The 24,937-nt window shown below is 36.5% G+C and overlaps 1 protein-coding gene across 1 annotated transcript in view; it reads right to left on the bottom strand.

Moving 5' to 3' along the window:
- LOC149550829 (plasma membrane fusion protein) overlaps positions 1 to 24,937 on the bottom strand; it is a 49,522-nt gene that overhangs the window by 5,399 nt on the left and 19,186 nt on the right. Inside the window, exons 2-3 of the mRNA XM_089786398.1 lie at positions 21,150 to 21,257; positions 20,908 to 21,035 (exon numbers count right to left, since the gene is read on the bottom strand). Of these exons, the coding sequence (XP_089642524.1) occupies positions 20,908 to 21,035; positions 21,150 to 21,257 (236 nt within the window). The remainder of the gene's footprint in view (positions 1 to 20,907; positions 21,036 to 21,149; positions 21,258 to 24,937) is intronic.

Here is a 24,937-nt window from a genome sequence, read left to right as displayed (position 1 = left end):
CCGCCACCCCCCCCGCAATCACCCCCCCACTATCCCAAAATTGAGGTTCATTGTCCCCCCGTCCTAGAAACTCATCCCGACGTACTCAATTGTCGGTGTCACACTGGTTTGGAATAAAACGACAAAAATTTGGTAAGCAACATTTGGGATGTAAGAATGATATTTAGAGAAGCATGTTGTGGAGTAATAAAAGTGGAGATAAACGACCCAAATAAGCAATAAATATGGTTGAAAATAATGCAAAATGAACTGACAATAAGGCTAGATGCTTTCTACTTTGCACTAAGACAATCAAAGGCATAAGAAAAGATGTTTGACTATGAGGACCCTATGCATCAACCTTTCAGTTTTCAGCACTCTAAGGTTAGTCTTTATTTTAAATAAACTTCAATGCAACGATAGCAAAAAATTAAGCTCTCCAATGTGATTGTAGAGGGCAGAGGGAAAGAATGTAGCAAAATGAAAATGTGAATGTAGGGCCAAATTGTTTGGCTCCTTGGATGTAGTTTTATAAGGAACAATTAAATGTGGAGTTACTCTACAAGAATAAGGTTAAGTTGGGGCATAAAGAGGTTGTTTGCAGGTACACAAGTGCTACCAAGTTGGAGAAGAGGAGAAGAATGGAAGTCAATGTATTGAAAATCTCTATATTTTAAAAAATTGCATACTTGGCCTTTCTTCTTAGTGAAGTTTTTTTCTTGCCAGGGTTTCTCCACGTAAATCCTGCACCACGTGGTGCTCTTATGTTGCTGATTTGTGCCTCTATACTGCTATTTTATAATGACGTTATGCCTTGTTTATTGCTGTTGTAGTAAGTTCACATGAGGTAGTGTTTTTGAGCATGATATGTTGGCTGATTTTTAGTATCATAAGAAAGATGGATCTAATCATTAGCAATTTCACAAAGGCAACTTGATTTTCAGATTTGCATACTGCAGTAGTCCAAGCAATGTAGCTCATCCATTAAAGTCACAAATCGATCATTTGGATAGACAGAAATTTTTCAACTAATATCAACTGCCACTTTTTGTATCAAAATGGTATCTTTTCTATATTTCTCCCATAATGGTTCTGAGCTTACTTGCTCATGTTTACACCTCTTCAAACTTGTCCACTTCATCAATTGTGAGAAAACAATTTATGAAGCAAGAGTGTTCATGAAGCAACTCTGGAGAATTCGTGGAGAAAGCCTTAAAGAATTGCTATTTTTTTTTTCAAAATCTCAATTGAATTATTCTACAAACTCCCTCAAAAATTCTTTGTGATCTTCTATTACAATTGAGAGCTAAACAAAAAAACATGACAATCTTCTGCTAATCTGAAGCATGAGAGGGATATATTATGTACAGTCTCCTATATAATGATGCAACTTGGAGTGAGGTGTTATTTCCAATTTATTGCTGCTCCAACAAAACTTCAACAAACAGGCTGCAAACAGCAGTAAACAATGAGGTATGCTCATTGGAATTCCACATGCTATCACCATAAAATTTTGGACAATTCTTTCTTTGGCCTAGTGCTATCACCATCAACCTTGTTTGAATTATCAATGATTTCTCCATCATCGGCCTTGTTTGAATTATCAATGATTTCTCCATCTTCAATCTTCTGATTGTCTTGAGGTTTTTGTTTTTCTCCGTCTGAAAGGACAATTATAATCTCCTACTTGTCAATACCCTTCTGTAGTTGCAGTGAAATTGTGGACCTGCCTTCATCCTATAGCCACTTTGTTTCTCTCACTTCAGAACATTGTTGTAGTGTATATTATGCTGAGACAAAGAATACTTCATCCACAGTTCTATATAATCTTTTAGCGATATGTCCCTCTCAATCCACCAATCACCTAATCCTACTTGATTTGCATCAAAGACTCAGCCAAAGTCGGTGTTTGCAATTTTTATCACTTCGCCCAAACCTTGTACCCGCCAAGAGGTTGAATGTTTACTTCCTCCATTTTTGGAGCCTCTGTTTGTAACATTCCCTTTTCCTGGACCTTAGCTAACAACTAGCATATCATCGAAATACAATTACCTCACATTTATGAGAAGGTAGTTATACAGTTATTTTACATGTTCATACAAAAACGATTAACGATTACAATTAGTTTAACTGAAAAATCATTACTAACAATTTAGAATATAATCAAATAAAACTAAATTGAGGAATTTTAAGTTTTCAATACCCTAAATTCCAAACCCAGAATCCACCTAGGGTAATATCTGCAAAACCCTGGGTTAGCCCACATCTACTGCTTAGGGCACAAAAGTTATACCAATGTATTGTAATAACCAATACCATTTAGGGAAACAAAGCTACTGTAATATCCCTTTTTCTCATTGCTAATAATGACACTTAAAAGTACATAAAAGATACGTTTATATTCATATTCACATGAATGAAGGACAGTTATAACAAGTACAAACGTCAAGTAAGCCTATCTCATATAGGCACTTACATTTCATGATCAATTTATTAAATCAACTAATTTCATTGATTTCCTAATACATTTAAAAGGAAACTGATTTCTAAGCAAGGAAGGAATAACTGATTAAACAATATTAACCATCTAACATTTCTTCAACTTGAGAATACAAATATAAAAGTAAAATACCCATTATCAGAAGATATTTGAATGCAGATTGTGTCTCTGTCTTGTGCAAGCCTTGACATTTGGTGGAGAGAAGCATTGCCAAGGGCTTAACCTCTCAACCACGGACCCTTAAAAATCCCCACACAATCTCAACCGAGAAAGGCCCTCCCTACCCTGGGATTAGGCCTAGGACACCCATATCCAGCCACTGAGCATCCTAGTGTCAAAGTATCAACCCATCGCTCATCTTGACAACAAGATCTATGCATTGGACTACCATAGCTGACACGGATTCTTTTAATTGATATCACTTTCTTATTTGAGTTACTGATACTTTCTTCTTTTATCATACAGGGGTATTCTGGTTTTCACACCCTTCATCTCGACCATACTAGTCTTCCTGGATGATTCATCGGGTGGATGTAAGAGTAATAATAATCATAGCCAAAAATCTGCCTATCCAGATTGGTTTATCAAAGAGAGATGTGTAATCATATCTTAGTATGTATAGCTGACTCTTTCGCCTTTCTAGCATTGGCACAAAGAAAGAACTTAAAAAGGTTTAAACTTATATATATATATAGCAGCCAGCACATCCCCCCATTCTAGCGTTGATGTCACAAGAAAAACAATTCTATCAAATTCATTCCATAATCTTCCTTTCAGCTTGCTAGAAACACAAAGATGAGGAGGTATGCTTTTACATATTTAACTCAATATAGATTGCTCATCGCAGGAACATATGGCAATGATGCTCCTACATGAGTTTCTCTGTGCTGGCTTATAATTCGATGTCATATTCATAATGGAAATCAAGTATATTGGCTCAAATGTAAGAACCCCAAATAGGCTCTATGCTGATCACTGTTTGTTTCCCTGAGTGTAATGATTGTTTTTTGTTGGTTCTTGAATGTTTCAAGCTGCTTCTGGTTTTTTTTGAGTTTATAAAAGAGAATACAAATATTGAAACTAATTTACCCAAAATTATAACTCAAATCTAATTATAATGCTGATCGAACTCATTTATTCAGATGGCTCATACAATTTATACAATGTTTATTGTTGGAAGAATACATAAAAAAAACATCAGCATTAATAGTTAAAAAAAACCTGATTTTTGACTCCCAAAATGCAAACACGCTGCTGATTGCTCCCTCTCTAGGCAGCGCCTATCAAAATCTGCAATATTAAATCTCTGATTTTGAATTTACTGTAGCGCGGTACTGTTCACGGCACTGTTCACGTCACTGTTCACGGGCACTGTTCACGGTACTGTTCACGGCACTGTTCACGTCACTGTTCACGACACTGTAGCTGCTGTTATAAATCTGCAAACAGATCCATCCAATTTTCTCCTACTGAAACACAATATTGACTTCTGGATGAAGCCAACTCACAGGCAAAATTCGGGTGATATTTCACACCTTCAAATTGCATCAACTCTGAAGAAACTACGTCCTCCACAGTCTGAATTCTTCTCGAATTTGTAGAAACCCTGGTTTTAAATAATTCTCATAACATGCTCTTGAAGGAAGACAAGGTTTGTTTATAAAGACTCCTCAACTCCAGAATGAGGCTCTACGCTCAATGTGGGATAAAAGAATATAATAATAACATAAAAAATGTTATTACATTAGAACTTAGAAAACCCCTTTTAATTTTCCCATAAGCTTGGACCCACAATTAATTGAAATATGGCCCCCTTTTATGATATCATGACCCTCACTTAAGTTATAATATAAAAACATATTATAACTTAATAATATAAGCTCAAAACCAATAATGTTTATTCTAACTAAATAAACATTAATATCTCCATTATTACTCAACATTTTTGAATGTCATCTGAACCGGGAGCTAACATGATAGAGCTGCATATGACCATACCCCTTTTTCTAAAAATAGCAGGGGTCCACCTTTATAACTCCAAAATTGCTAAAAATAGCCTGACCAAGCCAATCTCATAATAAACAAACTCTGGCAACCCAGAAGTGTACTCTTCTCAGGTCCTTGGAAGATCTCCACACCAAGGTGACCCTCTAACCAATCCTACTAGCCTACGAGGGTCTCTGATAGGCTAATCACAAGCTAAAGTGATGTCTCTAGCTAGAAGGGGACATCACATCAAACTTGCTATTCATATATAAAGGAAAATAAGAGATCATTGATTCCAATTCAATCAATAAATAGCATAATAACATATTACTGCTTCAACCAAGCATGGCAATTTAAATGCAAATGGTATTTGATGCATATACAAAGGTTAACAATATGACCTAGTGATGATCGAATTTGGAAATATGTGAGCTTCGACTGACTATGTCGGAGACCTTCTCCGATACTTCAATTTGGCAATAAATGGCACACACTAGACTAAGAAATTTTCAAAGAAATAAGCCATACTGAGACAGTAAAATAATTGCAGGAGAAATTGTGGCAGAGTAAAGTTTAAAATAATACAATCATAATGTATATGGCCAATCCAAATATAAAGTAATTAAAGGCCGATGAGAGCAATATAGAATATGTGGCCGCTCAAAGAGAAAATAATATTAATCCTTAGCCAAGGTGAAGAATAATAATGGCTTCACCCTCTAATGTTTTAGTATAAGGACATCGGTACTTACCTATACCCATATGTGTATGTACACATCCATGCATTTATGCATAAATCCTAAACATAAATATTTTATGTATACATTCAAAATAGGCGTATACATCTTAATTGACTTATGCACACACATACATATATATGCGTGTGTGTGTGTGTGTATGTTCATGTATGAGTATATATATGTATCATGGTGTCATTATATTAAAACACGCTTTACACGAAAAAAGGTTCTCAAATATAAAGGTAACAAATTTGTTAACGTTTAGCGATTCTCCTTTATTATTTAATGTTTAAGATATCTAGTTAGCTCATGGCAGTCCCTTGGTATACCCTTGCTTGCCTAGTCGTTTTCCCTTGGCCATGGTGGTCAAGATGTAATGTTCTCGTTATAAAATAAATAATAAATCAAACTTTTGTAACGGGCCGATTGATTTAATGTATCTCGGACCCATTTTTATCTTGTTTCAGTAGTTTGTGTCGCCATCGACTACCTTTGTACACCCTCGAAAAGTTTTCCGATGGGTATTTAAGCACGGCTTGTAGGTAGTCTGTAGGCATGCTTTTGGATTATTTTCTGTGCATTGCAAATTCCTATTGGGTTTCTGGTTGTTCGCCATTTCGGAAGTGAAAGATCTTCCCTATTTGGCTCATGCGGTTTCGGTGGGATTCAGCCCTCGCCCTATTCCGTTGTTGCATGTAATACTTCGCTCGGATCTGGCAAATAGGAGCATTATCTTTTGGCAATTATTATTCGCATTCGAGTCTCTATTATTCTGTGGATTTCATCAACATTTTTTGTGTTTGTGTATGAACAAGATTGTGTTTCGCATCAGTCTCAGATACCTAACTGCATGTTCTCCTATGCTGCTCATTCCTCATCTGTACGGCCCTCATCCATCCATTCGTTCACCCTCACTATCTAACTTTCATTGTACGACAGGTGCATTGAATCTTGCTATTTGTCTATCTTCAGTTTCCACCGTTCACTATACAGCCTCCATCTCAGGCAACACCCTTCACTTTTCCCCACATTTCCCACCTCACTCTGTACACCTTCCTCACCTCCGTACGGCTTCATAGCTACACTGTATGGCTTCATCCCTACATTTGGTAGCCATCGTACGGTTCACCTCTGTGCTTCATACGGCCTTGACTCCCTTCACCTGTATAGCCTTGACCCCCCCCCTTCCATTCGTACGACCATTACTTGGCCACCAGACACCACCATACGGCCATCACTTGGTCACCTCCTATTACCATACGGATATCTCCTGCCACGTCGTACACTGCATACCATACATCTCCCTTGTCTTGGCAACCATACACCATCTTCTCCAGTCTGTACCGCCTCCCAACTATCCGTACGACCCCTCCAGTAACGAAATCACGGGGGCATAGAACACAGGAACATTACAATGGTATCAAAGCTTTTGATCTTGCCTGCCTATGGAAGTGAATGCAAGTTTATACTCGAAGGAGAAGACAAAATTACCTTATTGATAGAATGGCAGATCATTAGGATCCTACGACAGAACTCATAAATCTTTTAAGAGAGTTGAACAGAAATCAAATGCAAATCAACGAAACCCAAAAGCTTATGCAGGAAACTCTACATAAATTGGCCGAGGGAAAGACAACAAGAGAACAAAATGGGCATAGCGACGATTCTATTTCCGAAAGGACAAACTTTCAACCCTCTCGCTCTTGACCCTCGATACCCATCTTCCTTCCAAGGACGGAAGCACCACACAAAGGAAGAGAGGCCACTTTTGAGGAAATGCAAAAAAAACCTCAGAAAGATTGGCAGAATGCAAATATGGAAAAAGATATATCTTACAGAGACTATGTTGATCTAGGAATGAGATATTCTGGAGGAGGAAATCACGGTTATTTTAATGATGATCTCAGGAGAAAGATCGGAAAGGTGAACTTATTGCCATTTGATGGATCTAGAGTCATTACCGCACAGTCGTGGGTCCTAAAGGTAGATACCTATTTCCAACTCAATCCAATGCCCGAAGAGGAAGCAATCAAGTTCGCAGCACTTCATCTGGAAGGAGTGGCGCATGAGTGGTGGCATCATGGACTAGTCACTCTCGGTCACGACCAAATGACCTCTTATGTTGAGTTCACTAAGAGACTCATTGATCGTTTCAATGGGAAGGATCCTGAGCTAAACTTCAAAGATCTAGCTCAGCTAAAGAAAACGGGCACGGTAGATAACTGTCACTGAGTTCCAAAGATTGTCAATATTAGTCACAAACATCTCTGAAAGATGTCAAAATGTGTTATTCATGGATGGGCTGAGAGAGCCTTTGAGAGGCTGGATCAAAGGGTTCAACCCAAGTACACTCAACAAAGCTATTAAGAAGGTTCGTGACATGGCCGCATCTTCTTCCAAAACTCACGCAGTTACACCAACACCATCCTCACAAGAAGACAAAGATAAGGAGCCAATTCAGAAAAAACCTCAGTTTGATGAAGATTCAGAATGGCATCGATGCTTCAGAAGCCTTTGCGACCCTACTATTCTAATGGCAATGAATGGGCCTGCAAAGAGAGAGAAAGGTTGGGTTTGGCTTCCTGGTTCCAATGAATCCAACTTTTGCTAGAAGATTCTATACGTAACATGCCTACTATACTCCCCGAGCCCTACTATTCTATGCTAGAGGAAATAAAGTTGGGTGAAAGGAGATGGCGAGGTGGGCCACGACAAGAACTCCAGAGGAAAAAGCTCTATTTCATGTGCAAAGAACCATGGGGTCCTGGTTATCGCTGCCTTGGGAAGGGAAAGATTCATTACATTGAGGTGATGCTTGATGACGATGAAGAACAAATACCTACAGCGACTGACGAAGAAATTACCCAGCAAGAGAGAATAAATGCCCTGATACAAAAAGGGGGTTTCATTGCTACCCTCACTACACCCCGACTGGAGGTGGTATCTTCAGAGTTCGCGGCACACTTCACGAAAAATGAGTCCCAATCATGATTGATAATGGCACCACACTCAATTTCATCAATTCATTTTTGGTCACTAGTAAAGGCCTGCACGTAGTTGAGCATGGAGGATTTGAGGTTAAGGTTGCAGGAGGAACCTTGTTACCTTGCACTCAGGTGATCCCACAGCTACAAATTTCCATGGGAAACTATACCCTAGCAGATGATTTCTTTGTCATAGATTTGGTTGATACTGATATCATTTTGCACATCCAGTGGTTGGAAACTCTTAACCAATACATTCAAAGTTTCAAAAGGATGGACTTTTCATTTGAGACGGATGGCAAGAAGGTGTTGTTAAGAGGAATGACAAATAAAGGATCAAGGGAAGTCACAATCAAGAAGATGGAGGCAATTTTTAAACAGGATTTGGCCCCAGACGCTGTAAGTAAAAACAAGATAGTCAACACCTCATTGCATTCTTTGGATAAGTGGCGGGCTCATCTATTGGCCAAGTATTCCAAGAACACTTTTGCATGTGAGTTGATGGATGGTTATGTACGTGATGAAAGATACAAGGTTGTTGATGACATCATTTACTTCAATGGAAAGATCTACTTAGTGCCTAACTCGGAACTGAAGGAGCTAATGACGGAAGGTTTCTTAGAACCGGGTTGGCATTTGCTTGAGGACAAGCAAATTTTGGGATGGGAGGACTGTAATGTTCCCGTTATAAAATAAATAATAAATCAAACTTTTGTAATAGGTCAATTGATTTAATGTATCTCGGACCCATTTTTATTTTGTTTATGTAGTTTGTGTTGCCATCGGCTACCTTTGTACACCCTTAGAAAGTTTTTCGACGGGTATTTAAGCACGGCTTGTAGGTAGTCTATAGGCATGCTTTTGGATTATTTTCTGTGTACTATGAATTCCTGTTGGGGTTCTGGATTGTTCACCATTTTGGAAGTGAAAGATCTTCCCTATTTGGCTCATGCAGTTTCGGTGGGATTAAGCCCTCACCCTATTCCGTTGTTGCATGTAATACTTCACTCGAATCTAGCAAATCGGAGCATTATCCTCTAGCAATTATTATTCACATTCGAGTCTCTATTATTGTGTGGATTTCATCAGCATTTTTTGTGTTTGTGTATGAACAAGATTGTGTTTCGTATTGGTCTCAGATACCTAATTGTGTGTTCTCCTGTGCTGCTCATTCCCAATCCATACGGCCATCATCAATCCATTCGTTCACCCTCACTATCTAACTTTCATTGTACAGCAGGTGCATTGAATCTTGCTATTTATCTATCTTCAGTTTCCACTGTTCACTATATGGCCTCCATCTCAAGCAACACCCTTCACTTTTCCCCACATCTCCCACCTCACTCCGTACACCTTCCTCACCTCCGTACGGCTTCATAGCTACACCGTACGGCTTCATCCTTGCATTTGGTAGCCATCGTACGGTTCACCTCTGTGCTTTGTACGGCCTTGACTCCCTTCACCCATATGGCCTTGACCCCCCCCCTTCATACGGCCTTGACTTCTTCCATCTGTACGACCTGCACTTCCCACCGTACGGCCATCACTTGGTCACCTCATGTTACCATACGGACATCTCCTGCTATGTCGTACACTACATACCGTACATCTCCCTTGTCTTGGCAACCATACACCATCTTCTCCAATTCATACGACCCCTCCAGTAACGAAATCACGGGGCCATAGAACACGGGAACATTACACAAGACTCATACATGTTGGCTCAATGGTAGTTGGTGCCCCCATGCCCAATTCCTTTTTGGCAATGCTTCTCCCCTCTTCGACAAGCTCCCGAGGAAGAAATTCTCCATGATATTATCATATTCCTCAATATAATCACAATTATTATAACAAGTTATTATTCATATCCACCATAATGGCTAACCACCATTTCACTTCTCATGAATTCATGATGAATAACCAACTTTCCAAGATTTCAAGGTAATATTAAAATAGCATCATAATGATTAACTAACATGCCATCTTCATAGTAACATTGTAACGATTAACCATCTTATTGTTTCACATGATCATAACCAATTTTATCTGTCAATTGACTTCACATGAAACCTCAACGGGTATATGAACATTTTTAAATTAAGCAAAAATTGGGATGTAACACTGTTGACTTCTTAACTCTCTCAACATTTTACTCAAACCATAACTCAACTCCATTATTCAATCTCAATACCCGATAAGCTGGCAAGATCACTGGCTCTGATACCACTGTAATGTTCCAACGATACTCAACTCGCCAATAAGAAGAAGACATAAACGTTTGTCCATAGGGCAAGGCTGAGGTCCTATTATGCATGGTCAGAATGGATGTACGGGTTGGCAATATGCGTACAAAAGGCAAGATGGCATCTAGCTGGAAAGATGGCATATGGATGAAAGGATGGTGTACGAATGGCGTACAAATGGTAGGATGGTGTATGGTAGGATGGCAGGATGGCGTACGAATGGCAAGATATAGGTGTACAATGCGAAGTGTGATAGAAGGGGAGATGGCATATGGTGGCAAGGTGTATGATGTCGTACAATGGAAGAGAGATCTAAACAAGTCAAATGGTAGATTGGTTGTAAGGCAGATGGCTAAGATTTGGCTGAGACTTGTCTGATGGGGGTGTGAGGTGTGGAGACCATACTGTTTGTAGGCCTACGAAGCAATGCTCGCCAATGCTAAATACCAATGCCAGATACAAAAATTGCATATATTCACCACAATACAATTTAGTAGATCTGCATACAATATAACTTTGGAGATAGTCGCCAAATTGCCAACGACACAAATTTATTTACAATCCAATGCTTCAATGTTACACTAGCATTGGACAAGATCTGCAACATACAAAGCAGTCGCCAAATGACAACGACTAATAGATTTGGTGCACACAATGTGATACCTCCAACGCCAGAATAGGGTAGCGCTGAATACCTTCAGTTATGCAGGCTAGAAGTCACATTCAATGGCAGATGGGTAAGATTCAACGACATATGGGTATGGCAAGGAAACAATGTTCGTATAGGGCAATGAAGGAATGTTGTACAATGGCAAGACAATATTGTTCATACAGTACAAGGGGAAGGTCGTACAACAAGTTGCACCTAGATTCCATACACCAAGTGGGGGAAGTAGTTGTACAATGGAGAGACGTTACTAGTGGTCATGCAGTTGAGATTGTAGGGTGACATACTATGTCAGGGTGGAGGGGTCTATATGATGGTTGTTCCTATGGTAGCGGTGGGTAGGAAGATGGTAGTGTACGGTGCTATGTAGGAATGTTACACAAGGGAATGGGAAGTGGCAAGGCATGAAAGATGGGGGAGGTGAAAATGCATGCACAGAATTTGGGATCCCTTGAGCAAATTAAATCAAAAGTTGATCCCAAAGATTGATTTGCATATGAAAGTGAAGCCACACGGCAAGTATTAATCTTCACACTCGATGTCACCCAAGTTTCCCTTCGGAATGGTATTAACTCATATGCAAAGATGGGATGCTTTTTCCAATCCAATCAATAATTGGAACAATCAATATGTCAGGTGCTACAAGTAAAATAAGTTCACCAAATGCAATGCAAATTATTAAATGTTGTTACCAACTAGCATGAATTTGATCAATGTTGCAAAAGATCTGACATATAAGGCCGTCACCAAATGGTGAAATATAATCACTTCGGACAACTGCCCATTACACACAATGTGAAATATTTGAGTGATATCTCCAGTTGCAGAATATGCCCTAGAATCCAATGCCTCATTACAACTTCCTTGATTTTTTTTATCCCAATCCCCAAATATTGCATCCAAGTCTAGGGAGCATATAATTGTGCATTATAAAATATTTCATTAACTTTATTGTGCAATTTAACTTTCTTAAGTTTAATTATATAATTATTTTATTTTAAAACTATGAATTTACCTCAAGACTTTAATATTATTAAGTTACTAAGTTATAATTAAACTTTATAAAGTCACTTTAAAAAAATTGCTATTTTTTGCACAAAGTAACTTTACAAAAAATAACATTATTGGCACATTAAATAAGCCACCCAAATGCAAATCTCTAGTGTGTAAAGTCCTCCCATGCCAAGAATAACATCTATACACTAAGTGGATAATAGGCAAATCTCAATATAAGTGATTGTTTAGGGAGAGGGGGCATTACATCTTTCTACCGTGTGGTCATCTTTTTGTTCTTCTTTTCTCTTTTGATCAAAATCCAAGTGCTTTAAGCTGTTCAAAATATCTTGTTAATCTTATTTGATCCAATTTAAGTTAGGCTGCAACACTAGGGTTTAAAGGGTTTTAAAATGATGAATTTTAGATTTGAAAACTTCAACACATGCCCTATGACAAGAATAAAAAAGAATGGCATTTTAACTTGTCAGTTTCATGAAAACACAATATAGAACAGTGGATGAAGAAATCCTTTCTTCAGACTTGTAGAGGAGGCTCCCTAATTTAATCTGCTCTAAAATCTAAAAAAAAAACATGCCTGCTAATAGGAACACTACACAATTTGTTCTATGGGGTTTTGCATAAGGATATAATAAATTAGCAAACTTTATGTTATCTATTTTTATCTGAAAAGTTAGTACATGTGACGTCAAAGAACTAGCGTCTCATCCATAAATTATCAAATTGTGACAATTAAAATGTAGAATACTATTTAAGGATTAAAACAAGGATCCTTTAGATTGTATTAACAATCTGATTAAGAAGATAGAATACAACACACAGAATAGCAATGAATTGAAGAAGAAAGATAAAGACAATTTTTTTTTCTTAGGCATTCAAAGCTACTCCATAACCATGAACAATAATTAGAAAAGGTTAGCATAGATCTTTCTTCTTAATTGAGTTGTTTGAACAATTACAACATAGACTTGTCTAAAATTGAAAGGAAATATTGGCAGCATAAGAAAGCTTCAATTTCTCATGCTCTGTACACGCAAAAACTAAAACAATTTAATCTAACTTCGAACTTAAATGACAATTCCTTCAACATAAGTCTGGCATCAACTCCCATTACAATTTATGCATAAAAGACACAAGTTTATAACTGTCTAGCTACAAGTTCTTATCTCTTGAAGCTTCAAAAATAACTAAGTAATTACTTTAAAAGCAATTCTATTCTCATCCTCTAAAAATAATATTAAATACTGTTTTCTTTCCTTCGAGTCTTGAACATCCATCTGAATCAAGGGTTTTGATCTCTTTATTGCATCTTTAATTTGCTTTAATCGATCCTCGTGTATCTAGGAACATTACTGGCATGCTTTATCTTGAATATCTATTTGAATAGAGAGTTTGTATTTCTTTCTTTTTCTCACTTGTCTTCATTTAATGTTTATTTTCACTTGGGCCCATATAATAACTTGAGTGCCGCTTTTTCTTTCTTTCCTAGTTTGTTTTGGGAAGAAAACAAACACTATGTTGGTCTCCAAAAAAACTTAGGTACCCCAAATTTTGTCTTTAAAATTTGATCTTAGTATTATAAAACATCCTAGTATGATTCTTGTCAAGGATAGGCTAAGGCATATGTCACTTTTGACTAAATTTAGATATTGACACTCATCAAAGATTCTCCCTAATGAAAGCCAATCGAGGATTTGGAATTTCAGACCACTTAACTGTAAAGTTCTGCAAATTCTTTTGTTCTTGAATCAGACTTATAGTTCAGTTTCAAATGGCTGAGAATGATCCTTCAAATAATATGTATATTCAGATTGTTTGAAGCAGATATCACTGATCTTTAATGCAGGTCCAATCCTCTATATTCGATCTTGAATGATTAAGAATATCTCTACTTTATAATTCGTAGGAAGTAGAATACTTAGAAGAGCAGACTGTTGTGTGTATGTGTGTCTTCTAAACTGCATTCACAACCTGAATATATATCCTATCTAGAGGGTATGTCCCTCAAGGGACATGACCCTTAACTTTGGCATTAAAAATAATTATTCCTAAATCGACGACTTCAAGAAACTCAGATTAGTATTAACAAACTAAGTATTAGCTTAGTTAAATACAAAACAAAAGCATCTATTGGAAATCGCCAGCACCTATAGGAGAGGCATAAATGTGTATTAATTGCCAATCATTGGATATATTATCCATAAAAGAAGGTACGGTTTGTACTATCAGACCTGTAGGATTATCTAGGTTATATTCTTAACACTCCCTCTTAACTTGATAATCCTACAAAGAGATATCATATCTAGCAACATCAATACATATGTTTAAGCAAGAATTAGTACTCTATATCTGTCTGTCTCTTCTTAGTATGTGGTATCATAGAACACATGATACAAAGTCATATTACTAAACCTGTGATATGACAAATCACTGCTGCTAGTGATAAGACACATGTTGTGACTCATAGAAACTGGTATTTCTATATCACAACGAGATCCTGAGTTTAAGATCTACCAGAGTACAGGATAAACCCGGAGAATTCTAAGATTCTTCCTTTATCCAATTTGTGACCCATGGACATAGCAATGTCAATATCACAATACGATCTAAAACTCATCTGGATCTGACAGTAAAATCTATTGTTTAGTATATTATCTAAGAGATCGTCATCTCTCATAATGCCTTTTACACAAGTATTCATTATTTCAGAGATCGTCACCTCTTTAAATAATGATTACGCATGGTGGAGCCCATAACAGTCAATAGCCTAACAAAAATAAAATAATTTTATTAATAATCAAAAGAGTACAAATGGATTACAACTCAACCATACCAAGTCTCCTCCTGAAATGTTCTATCTTTACTCTAGATAGAGGTTTGGTGAGTATGTCTGTTGTTTGATCTGCAGTGCAAATGTATTCCAATTTTACAGAATTCCTATCTACCATATCTCTTACATAATGGTAAGGAATTTCAGTATGCTTGGATCTATCATGGAAAATTGGATTTACTGAGAGCTTGATGGAACTTTGATTATCACAATGAATAATCGTAGGATTCATGGCTTGCCCAAATAATCCCACAAGTAACTTCCTCAACCATACTACTTCTCGGGAGGCCATCGCTGCTGCAATGTATTCGGCTTCTATGGAGCTCTAAGCTAGTGAAGACTACGTTCTGCATATCCATGAAATCATAGCTAATCCTAAACTAAAACAGCATCATGAAGTGCTTTTCCTGTCTTTAACACTTCCATCCCAATTTGAATCGATGAATCCATGCAAATCTAAAGCAACTTTCTCATATTTGAGTCCATAATTAAGAGTGCCTTGTAAGTATCTCATAATGTGTTTAACAACAACTAAGTGAATCTCCTTAGGTTCACACATAAACTAACTTAAGGCATGAACAGCATAGCAAATATCAGGTTTTGTATTTACTAGGTACATAAGGGTCCCAATCATCTCTTTGTAGAGAGTAGAATCTATTGGAGGTGATTCTACAGCTGCTTCTTTAAGTTTATGTAAATTGGTCTCAATTGGAGAAGACCTAGACTTGCAATTCCACATTCCAAATTTCTTCAAGATATCTAAAGTGTACTTTCCTTGATTAAGTATGATACTATCAGAATTCTGTCGTACTTCCAATCCTAGGAAGTAATGGAGAAGCCCCAAGTCTTTCATCTCGAATTCTCTAGTTAGATCTTTCTTGCACTAATCTATAAGATGATCATCACCTATGATTAATAAATCATCAACATACAATATCAAAATTATCATATCATCTTTATCTCTTCTATAATATAAGTTTGGATCGGCTTCAATCTTGGAGAATCCTAAGTCGGTGAAATATTTATCAATCCTTTCATACCAAGCCCTAGGAGCATGTTTAAGCCCATAGAGAGCTTTCTTGAGCTTGCAAACAAATGCGTTAGGATCATGGGTCTCAAATCCTTCCGGTTGCTCGAGATAGATTCTTCTCAAATCTTTCCATTTAGAAATGTTGTCTTTACATCCATCTGATGGACCTTCCATCCCTTTGATGCGACAATTGCTAAGACTGCTCGTACGGAGGTATATCTAGCAACAGGAGCAAAGGTTTCTTCATAATCAATCCCTTCTTTCTGAGAAAATCCTCTGGCTACAAATCTGGCCTTAATCTGGTTTCTTAATACTACCATCAGCAGCATGCTTTATTTTAAATATCCATTTGGAAGAAACAATAAATTTTCCTTTTGGTCTTGGAACAATTTCCCAAACATCATTTTTCATAATTGATTGGTATTCTTCTGTCATAGCTTCTTTCTAGGCTGGATGTTTAATAGCATCAGAAGGATTGGTTGGCTCTGTTTTGGATAAATCAATCATATTTGTTGTATAACCAGAGAATCTTTTAGGTCTTTTACTTTCTCTAACTATTTCTGAAGGTGCAGCAAAGTCTTGAGTTGCTTCAACTATTTTTATGGCCCAAAGTGGTCTTTTCTTTGAATTTTCTTCAAGGTTCATATTTTGAATTTCATCTTTGACCTCTTCTAAGTTCTCCCTTTGGGATTCAGATTCACTATTTCTTTCAGAACTTGATAAAAGAGAAGGTTCATTGGAACTTATGGCTCTTTTGAATGCAAGATCTTCCTCAAAGATTACATCTCTACTAAGTTCAATAGTTTTATGTCCAAGTATGAAAATTCTATATGCTTTAGAAGTTTCACTATACCCTACAAAGATACCTTTCCTGCCAGAGGGTTCTATTTTGGTTCTCTTTTCTTTTGGAACATGAATGTATACAGGGCATCCAAAAATTTTGAGATGACTTATATTCGGTTTTACTTTAGTAAATACTTCTTCAGGGGTTTTATCTTTAAGCTAGGAGTGAGGGCTTCTGTTTGAATATATACAACAGTACAAGAGGCTTCTGCCCAAAGATAGTATTCAAGATTTTGGTCAAAAATCATAGCCCTAGCAGCTTCTATAATTGTCCTATTTTTTTTTTTAGCTACCCCATTTTGTTCTGGGTTATAAGGAACAATGTACTCCCTCTTGATCCCTGATTCTTTACAAAACCTTTTAAAAAAATCTGAGGTATATTCTCCTCCGTTATCTGTTCTAAGGGTTTTAATTTTATGTCTTGAAATTTTTTCAATTAATGCTTTGAATTCTTTAAATCTTCGTAGGATTTCTTCTGATTCCTTGCATTTTAAAAAATAAATCCATGTTTTCCTAGAGAAGTCATTTATGAACAAGATATAATATCATAATCCTCCAAGAGAAGGAACGGACATAGGTCCACATAAATCTAAATGAATTAATTCTAGTACATTATTTGTTTTTCTAGTACTATCATGAAGGGACTTCTAGTGCTTTTACCTAGAGCACACCCCTTGCAAATACTAGGGTGATCTTTATTTAATTTGGGTAATCCGGTAACCATCTTTTCCATAGTTGATAAAGTTCTAAAGTTTAGATGCCCTAATCTTCTGTGCCATATTTCGTTTGAATCTTCAGCTTCGTGAACTAGGGCTTGAATGGATCGACTAGGTTATGTATTCAATTCATACAAATATCCCTTTCTTTGACCAATTAACTTAGCTTTCTTGATGGAATAGTTCTTAGCCCAAGTTAATACTTGGTTATCCACGAATGCAACATTGTGTCCATCATCTTCAAGTGTTGTAATTGAGATTAGGTTTCTTTTAATCCCTAGTACATAGAGTACACCTTTAAGAAGAAGAGTATTTCCTATTTTTAGTTTCAGCATGCAGCTTCCAATTCCTTCAACTGAGTGTGTAGAGTTATCACCAATGGTAACTTCACCGTTAACTTTCTCTAATAAAGAATCTAGAGTTTCTTTGTATCTCATTATATGTCTGGAAGATTCACTATCAATTACCCATGCCTTATTTGAGATTTCATTTGACAGAGAGGAATACAAAACACAATTCTCAGGATCATAAGTATCTTCTTCTTTAATGACATTTGTACAATTTGCCTGTTGTTTGGAATTTTCCGGAGAATTAGATCTATAGTGTCCAAATTTTTCATATTTGAAACACTTTATTTTAGATAAATCTTTCTTAGGCTTTCCATTCTTTTGATTTCCCTTTTTCTTCTTGAAGTGCTTCTTCTTGCCTTTATAGGAGTTTGCATTAAGAACGTGAAGTTTTTCATCTTCTACTTTTGGTTTCCCTCCTTTCTTTAGTTTTTTAGACTCTTCTTGAAGACAATCATTCTTGAGTCTGTTAAAGTCTGGAAGCTGATCTCTAGCACTTATTCCTTGTGCAAATGTTTCACATGAATCTGGCAATCCATCTATGGCCATGAGCGTTAGTTCAGTGTCATTAATGATGGTTCCTATGCTTGATAATTCATCTCTAATGCCGGCAACTCTTAGGAAATAAGAGTTTATCGATTCTCCTTTCTTTATCTGGATGTGATTCAGTTGCCTTTTTAGTGCAAGAACCCTAGTTGCATTGTTTACTTCATATGCATTCCGTAATGCATTCATCATATCATAGGAAGTTTGATGTTTCGTAAGCATAGGTACGATATCATTTTTAACTCCATCCAAGATGATTTGAATAGCTTTTCTATTTCCATTGGTCCATATGGATTTGTAAGGTTCAATTGGGGGTTGTTTGGATGCTCCATCAACAAATTGTTTAACATTGTTCTCTTCAAGAATCATCAAGATTCTAAATTTCTAGGCTTCAAAGTGTTCTTTCCCATCAAACTTGTCCTCGGGTCTGATTGTGTATGCCATTGAAGATAGGAGAAAACTATTGAATATATATCCTATCTAGAGGGTATGTCCCTCAAGGGACATGACCCTTAACTTTGGCATTAAACATAATTATTCCTAAATCGGCGACTTCAAAAAACTCAGATTAGTATTAACAAACTAAGTATTAGCTTAGTTAAATACAAAACAAAAGCATCTATTGGAAATTGCCAGCACCAATAGGAGAGGCATAAATATGTATTAATTGCCAATCATTGGATATATTATCCATAAAAGAAGGTACGGTCTGTACTATCAGACCTGTAGGATTAACTAGGTCATATTCTTAACATTAACACTGAAATGGTGCTCATGAAGGATTTTCCTTCATGGATGTAAAATTGGTAATTTAAAGCTTTGAATGCCAAAAGCAAAAGCTGATCCCCAATGGGTTCCAGATCTAAGTATTTTAAAATGTGACAGCAAAAATGAACAAGGGATGGGTATTTGGAGTGCTTTTTGATGATTTTCGAATGATTTTGTAAAAACTTGTAAACTTTCATGCAATTGTTCCCTTTTCCAGTCTCAAGCATTGAATCATAAGAAATTAAGAATCATAAAACCTCTAACTTCAACAAGTTTTTTATTATTATATTGCCACATGAAACCGTCTTCACTCTATGAAACTTAAATTTGTATTGTTGGCCTTTTGACATTGATATCTACCACATTTTACCCAAAAAGCTAAAACAATTTTCTAAAACATATAAAGTTCTGATTTTCATACTTATCTTCTTGATCCAAGACAATGGAAAAAGAGGAAACAACTTTTTCTAGAACTAGAAAGTTTGATCTCTGCATTTCACTGTTACTTCCTCTCGAATATTGGACATTCCAAAGCTACAACTGTATGTTTAGAAGATGATTCTCATATATGTTTCTATCTCAATGTGACAAAGAAGAATCGCCTTAGCCTCAATCCTTCCTTGTCTATGATTGGTAGCTGCTATCGTAGGTTTTCTTTAAACTTCACTCTTTCTTTCCACTACTAGTTTTGGAGCCTCCTGAATTCATAGCTTGATAACCTCTGTGATGAGCAACCTGTGAAAAAACTGAGTAGACCAGGACATACCAAAATCGAAGAACTTCACCATTTTTCCAAGCAACATAACATAATGACCTGACATGTGGCTACAGATATGATTAAACATATTTTCCAGGATCGGCAAATTCAAGTACCAACAAAATGCACAGTCAAGGACTAAATGGTCAAATGGCATTTGGTTTAATGGCAAAGTCTATGTTGTAAGCACCTAAATGGTGCTGAGTTCAAATCTTCTACAATACGAAAAAAAAAAGGCACATTCACTAAATTGTTGAATCCTCTATAACTTACACCTCTCTTGGGCTGGTTGGGACTGCCACTATGCATTTACAATAGCTATTTTCGTATCTACAACCACAAATAGAATTTGAAGTGACTTGAGGAAAACATTAAATTTTGAACACCATTGGCCAATTTTCTTGTCATAGGCGACTTCAGACCAATGGCTAAATAACCGCCATTACTAGTTACAAATCTGCCCCTTTAGGGATCATTTTATTCTTCCAGCTTCCAAATGCCATAACTTTTGCATACAGAGTAGAAACAAGGTCACATGTTTTTGGAACTGCATAACTTTTCAAGGGGAAAACTTAAAATGCAAAAAAAAAAATTTTGGGAGCCAGTAAAGTATGGCTTTTGACTTCCCTTGTCATGCTGTTGTATAGAGCAACTCGAACTCATTTTCTGATCCATTTTCAAATCAATAATAATTTTTTGTGTTCTTGGAACTTCAAACAAGAAGGGTTAAATAATTAAGAACCCATTAAAAACAATTCATTCATATTTGTTGTATCCTCTTTGACAAACATGTTTCTCTTATCATTTTATAATCGCAACACAATGCACGAATGTAATTTGAAGCACCCAACCAACCAAAAATATTGATGGGGGCAGGAAAATACTTTGATTTTTCAACCTTCTTAAATTTTCTTGCAAGCAAAAATGTTAACAGCAACTTGAGGATAAAGTATATACCTCAATGCCTGATCTAGCTTGAAAGGCAACAAATGAACCTTCTTCTAGTGGAATGCAATCTCGCGCAGCGACTTTAACAAGCCTTTTAGCCTCTTCATAGTCTTTAATTGATGTAATCTCCCCTGTTTCTGCAATAGTACAAATGTCGAACAAAAAGATTCAATAACAAAGAAGTGACATTTTGCATTATTCCTACAGTGGAGCTCTAGTGCCACACCATGAATTCATTGAGGGGGAGGTACTTAGAAAACTATAGGCACTGTTGAGTCTGTCACGTGAAGCAACAATAGGTGCCATCAAAAATTCTGCTGTCTTCTTTTTCTGTTCTTTCAACCATTCCTTAGGTCCTGCTGCCAATGCATAAGAAGATCAATTTCAAGACTAGGTGTATCAGGTACTAGAAAATCAACACAATCATGTAACATCAAGAAGTATGGTTGACCACTGCAAGGAAAAATTGAATAAAAAAAGAATTGGAAAAGAAGTCTAAAATAGGTATGTATGATGCAGTAGCATATCTAGAATGCTAAGTGCCTCCATAAAATATAACTGCAAGCCAAGACAATCAATGGAATATTTATAGATAACAATCAGAAATACATCTTGCTGGCAAAGCTTTCATAGACATCATGTGCTAGGAATGTTTCTCCAAGGTTAAACGTTAAATGTTAGAACACTATATCTTCAATCATAAGTTGGCCATAACACGAGAGCAAGAAGCATTCTTAAGATCTTAGCACCTTTAGGTTCTCTAGACAAATTTGTTTATCTTCTCTTACAGTTTAGTTCATCTTCTCTTATGAGATTCTTTACTTGTAGATATCTTGTGGCCAAGTTTGGAAGATGAGTAAAGAAGGAATTCTCCATAGTTTTCCCCACATCATAAAGTCAACCAATTCCATGGTCATTTCTCCTAGGCATAGATATCCATGTGTGGTACAGGAGCATCCTATGTGTAAGGGCAATCTTGCATCACCCAAAAGAAAATTCCGGTTTGTCTTTTCAATAAGGACTATCTCAATGCAGAATTGCTATTTCTAGAAGCTTACTATTTTTAGTAAGTTGGTTGTTTGAGCTTAGAATGTTCTGATTTCTTCCCTAGAGGTTCAATTTGGATATATAAGTCTACCAGGAAAGTTTCATTGTAAGATCACGTCTATTTTTGTAGATATTGAAAAATTTCACCATTGGCAATAGAGTATAGAAACTTTGAACTCAGTTTTTAAGGCTTTAGAGGCTCCAAAAATGGGACAAACCTTAGTTGATTGGAGCTTGCACAAGACAAGTGTTGTAGAGCAATTTGTGGCATTTCCGGAATAGGGTATAATAGCCAATTGGAGCAAATGGCAATGAGTTATGGTCTTTGGAAGTTGCACTCCCTAAAATGGACAAAAATGAAATTCCTTCAAAATTTCTTTTGAGTTTTGAAAGTTGTTGGCACCTACCCAGATGTAATAAAATATTAATAATAGTATCTTAGGGTTGGTCGGCCTCAAAATTTAGGGTTAAAGCTTCTAGAACCTTCTTGGGCAGCTAAAAATTGTTTGTATAAGGAAAGCCCGTAGAATTGTCTATGACAGTGTAATGACTGATATAGTATTTTAGCTGGCTTTAAATGACTCTTTCTTCAATTTGCATCAATGAGAATCTTGTGCTAGAAGACTCCAAATGGACTACACAATGACCTAACATGAGTGTGCTACTAATTTTGACAATATTCAGTGCATATATATGACCTAAGCATGAGAAATGAATACCTACAGCCAACTGGCATTTTTACAAACAGTTGGTATGCAAACTAACTAGCTGATAAATAATGATATTGAATTGCTTAAATGACACCAGCAACTATTATCTTCTTAATTCCAATGAAATTTCAAATACAATGCTCATGAAATATGGACAAGACCTTTGGCATTTACATGGATTACAAAATGATAATGCTGGTATAATGCACACTTACAGCTAAAACTTATAATACCCTAAAAACAATACTAACAAGGGAACCTGGTTGTAGATGGCTGTAATCATTTCCTTCAATGCTGCCCCTTCTGCTTTGCTTTTCCGATTTGCTTTTTCGAACTGCTTTTTCGGATCTGCTTTTTGAGCCTGCTTTTTCGGACTGCTTTTTCATCCTGCTTTTTCGGGTCCACTTTTTCGGACTGCTTTTTCATATCTGTTTTCTTGGACTGCTACCATGTTAAATCTCAAGACCATATCTTTCAATGGCGTCAAGATTTCCAGCTTGAAGGGATTTCGTCCTTCAAACTATTGAGACATAATCTCTAAAAAATTTCCCAATTTCTTTGATATTTCCAAGCATCCTTAAAAGAAGCTCTTCCATTTCTTTTATAGTGTTCTCACAAGGGCTCCATCCTTCGTTTTCTCAATGTGGGATAAAAAATAACTCCCTTTATGTAACATATGTCTCCAATGTGTTATAAAATAAAGGGGACTCTTTTAATTTAAATATTTCCCACAAACTATAGTCTATGCATTAATAAAGTTAAATATTTAAATTTAACTTTATAAAATAGCTTTATCAATGCATAACAAATCTAATCAGTGATAAACAAATCTTCTTGTCGATTTTAAACAATTACCATCAACATACCATTGCCACTGGATGTCCGCCCATGCCCAAGATGACTTACTATAAATAGTAAGTATGCCCAAAGTTGTCTCAAAACCCCTCAGAAAGACCTGCAACTGAAACTATCTAGGCCAAATGGCCTCTAAGTCCCTTTAATGTCCTGGTTAGCCTACGGGACCGTGGGGAAATAGGCTAACGACAACATCATGCTATGAATGCTAAAAAGGGGACATTACAGATAGTTTGAGGAAATGTATTTGGTAGCTCAAGCTTACAAAATATTGTAAGGAAAATGCCCATGTGGCTTTGCAAGTCATATTTTTGAATATTGTAATTCCATTTTTGTGGAGATCATAGGAAGCCAATTTCATGTTCTTGCACGTGGTTGTTATTTCTCTACTATGTTGTACATGTTTGTGTTAAGAAGGGGAGTACCCTTCATCAATGAGGAATTTGGCATCATTTTCCACTCTCCTATAAAAGGAGTTTGCATGCATCTATTTGAGTACAATGAGTAAATGTGCATTCATTGGCAACAACAGTTTTTTGAACTATAGATTTCCCTTGTGTTCATCTGACACACAAAACACAACACAATATTACAACAAGCTATATTTTATATACTCTACCCATGCATAGAGATGACGCTAATACTTCCAATTTTATCTCTATTTCTTTGGAAATTTCATAGATTATTTTGGCCTCTAGTCATTAACTTCTTCTATTTCAACTTTTGTCTTGCTGCCACTTCCTCTGATATACAGACTTCATTTGGCCACCTATTCCCCCTCAAAATTTTGGACCAAACACAGTTGTCCATCTACATATTCCCATAATGACTAATTCCAAAAATCATGTGCAATTCATGCTTTTTGAATAGCTCATCACCTTGCATAGGTGCCATGGTGTCACATGCCTCTATGTGAAATAAACTTACACAGTGCTCTAGTCATTTACACAAGTTTCATAAATCCTTATACGTATCTTAGTACCCTCTATTCAATCTTCAGCATTTACAAATTATTGGAGCCCTTATTCTAACCTGGTTGCACAAACATTGTTCACTTTCACTGGGTAAAGCATTTGTGGAAGTACAACTTCAGCCAAGTCTCATTTACATATCTAGATATGTCTCTCCCATCCAATCAAAATACTTTGACTACACTAGTAGGAAGAGCTTGTTTTGTCTCTTTCCTAGATTCTGTTTATGGTAGGATCATGCTTCAAACCCAAATAACAACTCCTTATGTTTGATGATTCATATGTTTGTCATGTCAATCATTTCTCCACCCTTCTCAATCCTCGACCCAATTGTGCAAAAAAAATGCTTCTCGTCTAAATGAATGAATTCAAAAGAAAATGTGCTCAATTATTGGTTTCCAAACATGCATCCAATACAATGCACAAGAACTAAGAACTCTATAAGCATTGCTACTT

Source organism: Cupressus sempervirens, chromosome 6 (genome assembly GCF_028749045.1).
Source record: "Cupressus sempervirens isolate cs-2001-9-10 chromosome 6, ASM2874904v1, whole genome shotgun sequence".
Taxonomy (NCBI): Eukaryota; Viridiplantae; Streptophyta; class Pinopsida; order Cupressales; family Cupressaceae; genus Cupressus; species Cupressus sempervirens.
Note: the sequence above shows the minus strand (reverse complement) of the source record. Positions and strands in the feature narration are given on the sequence as shown.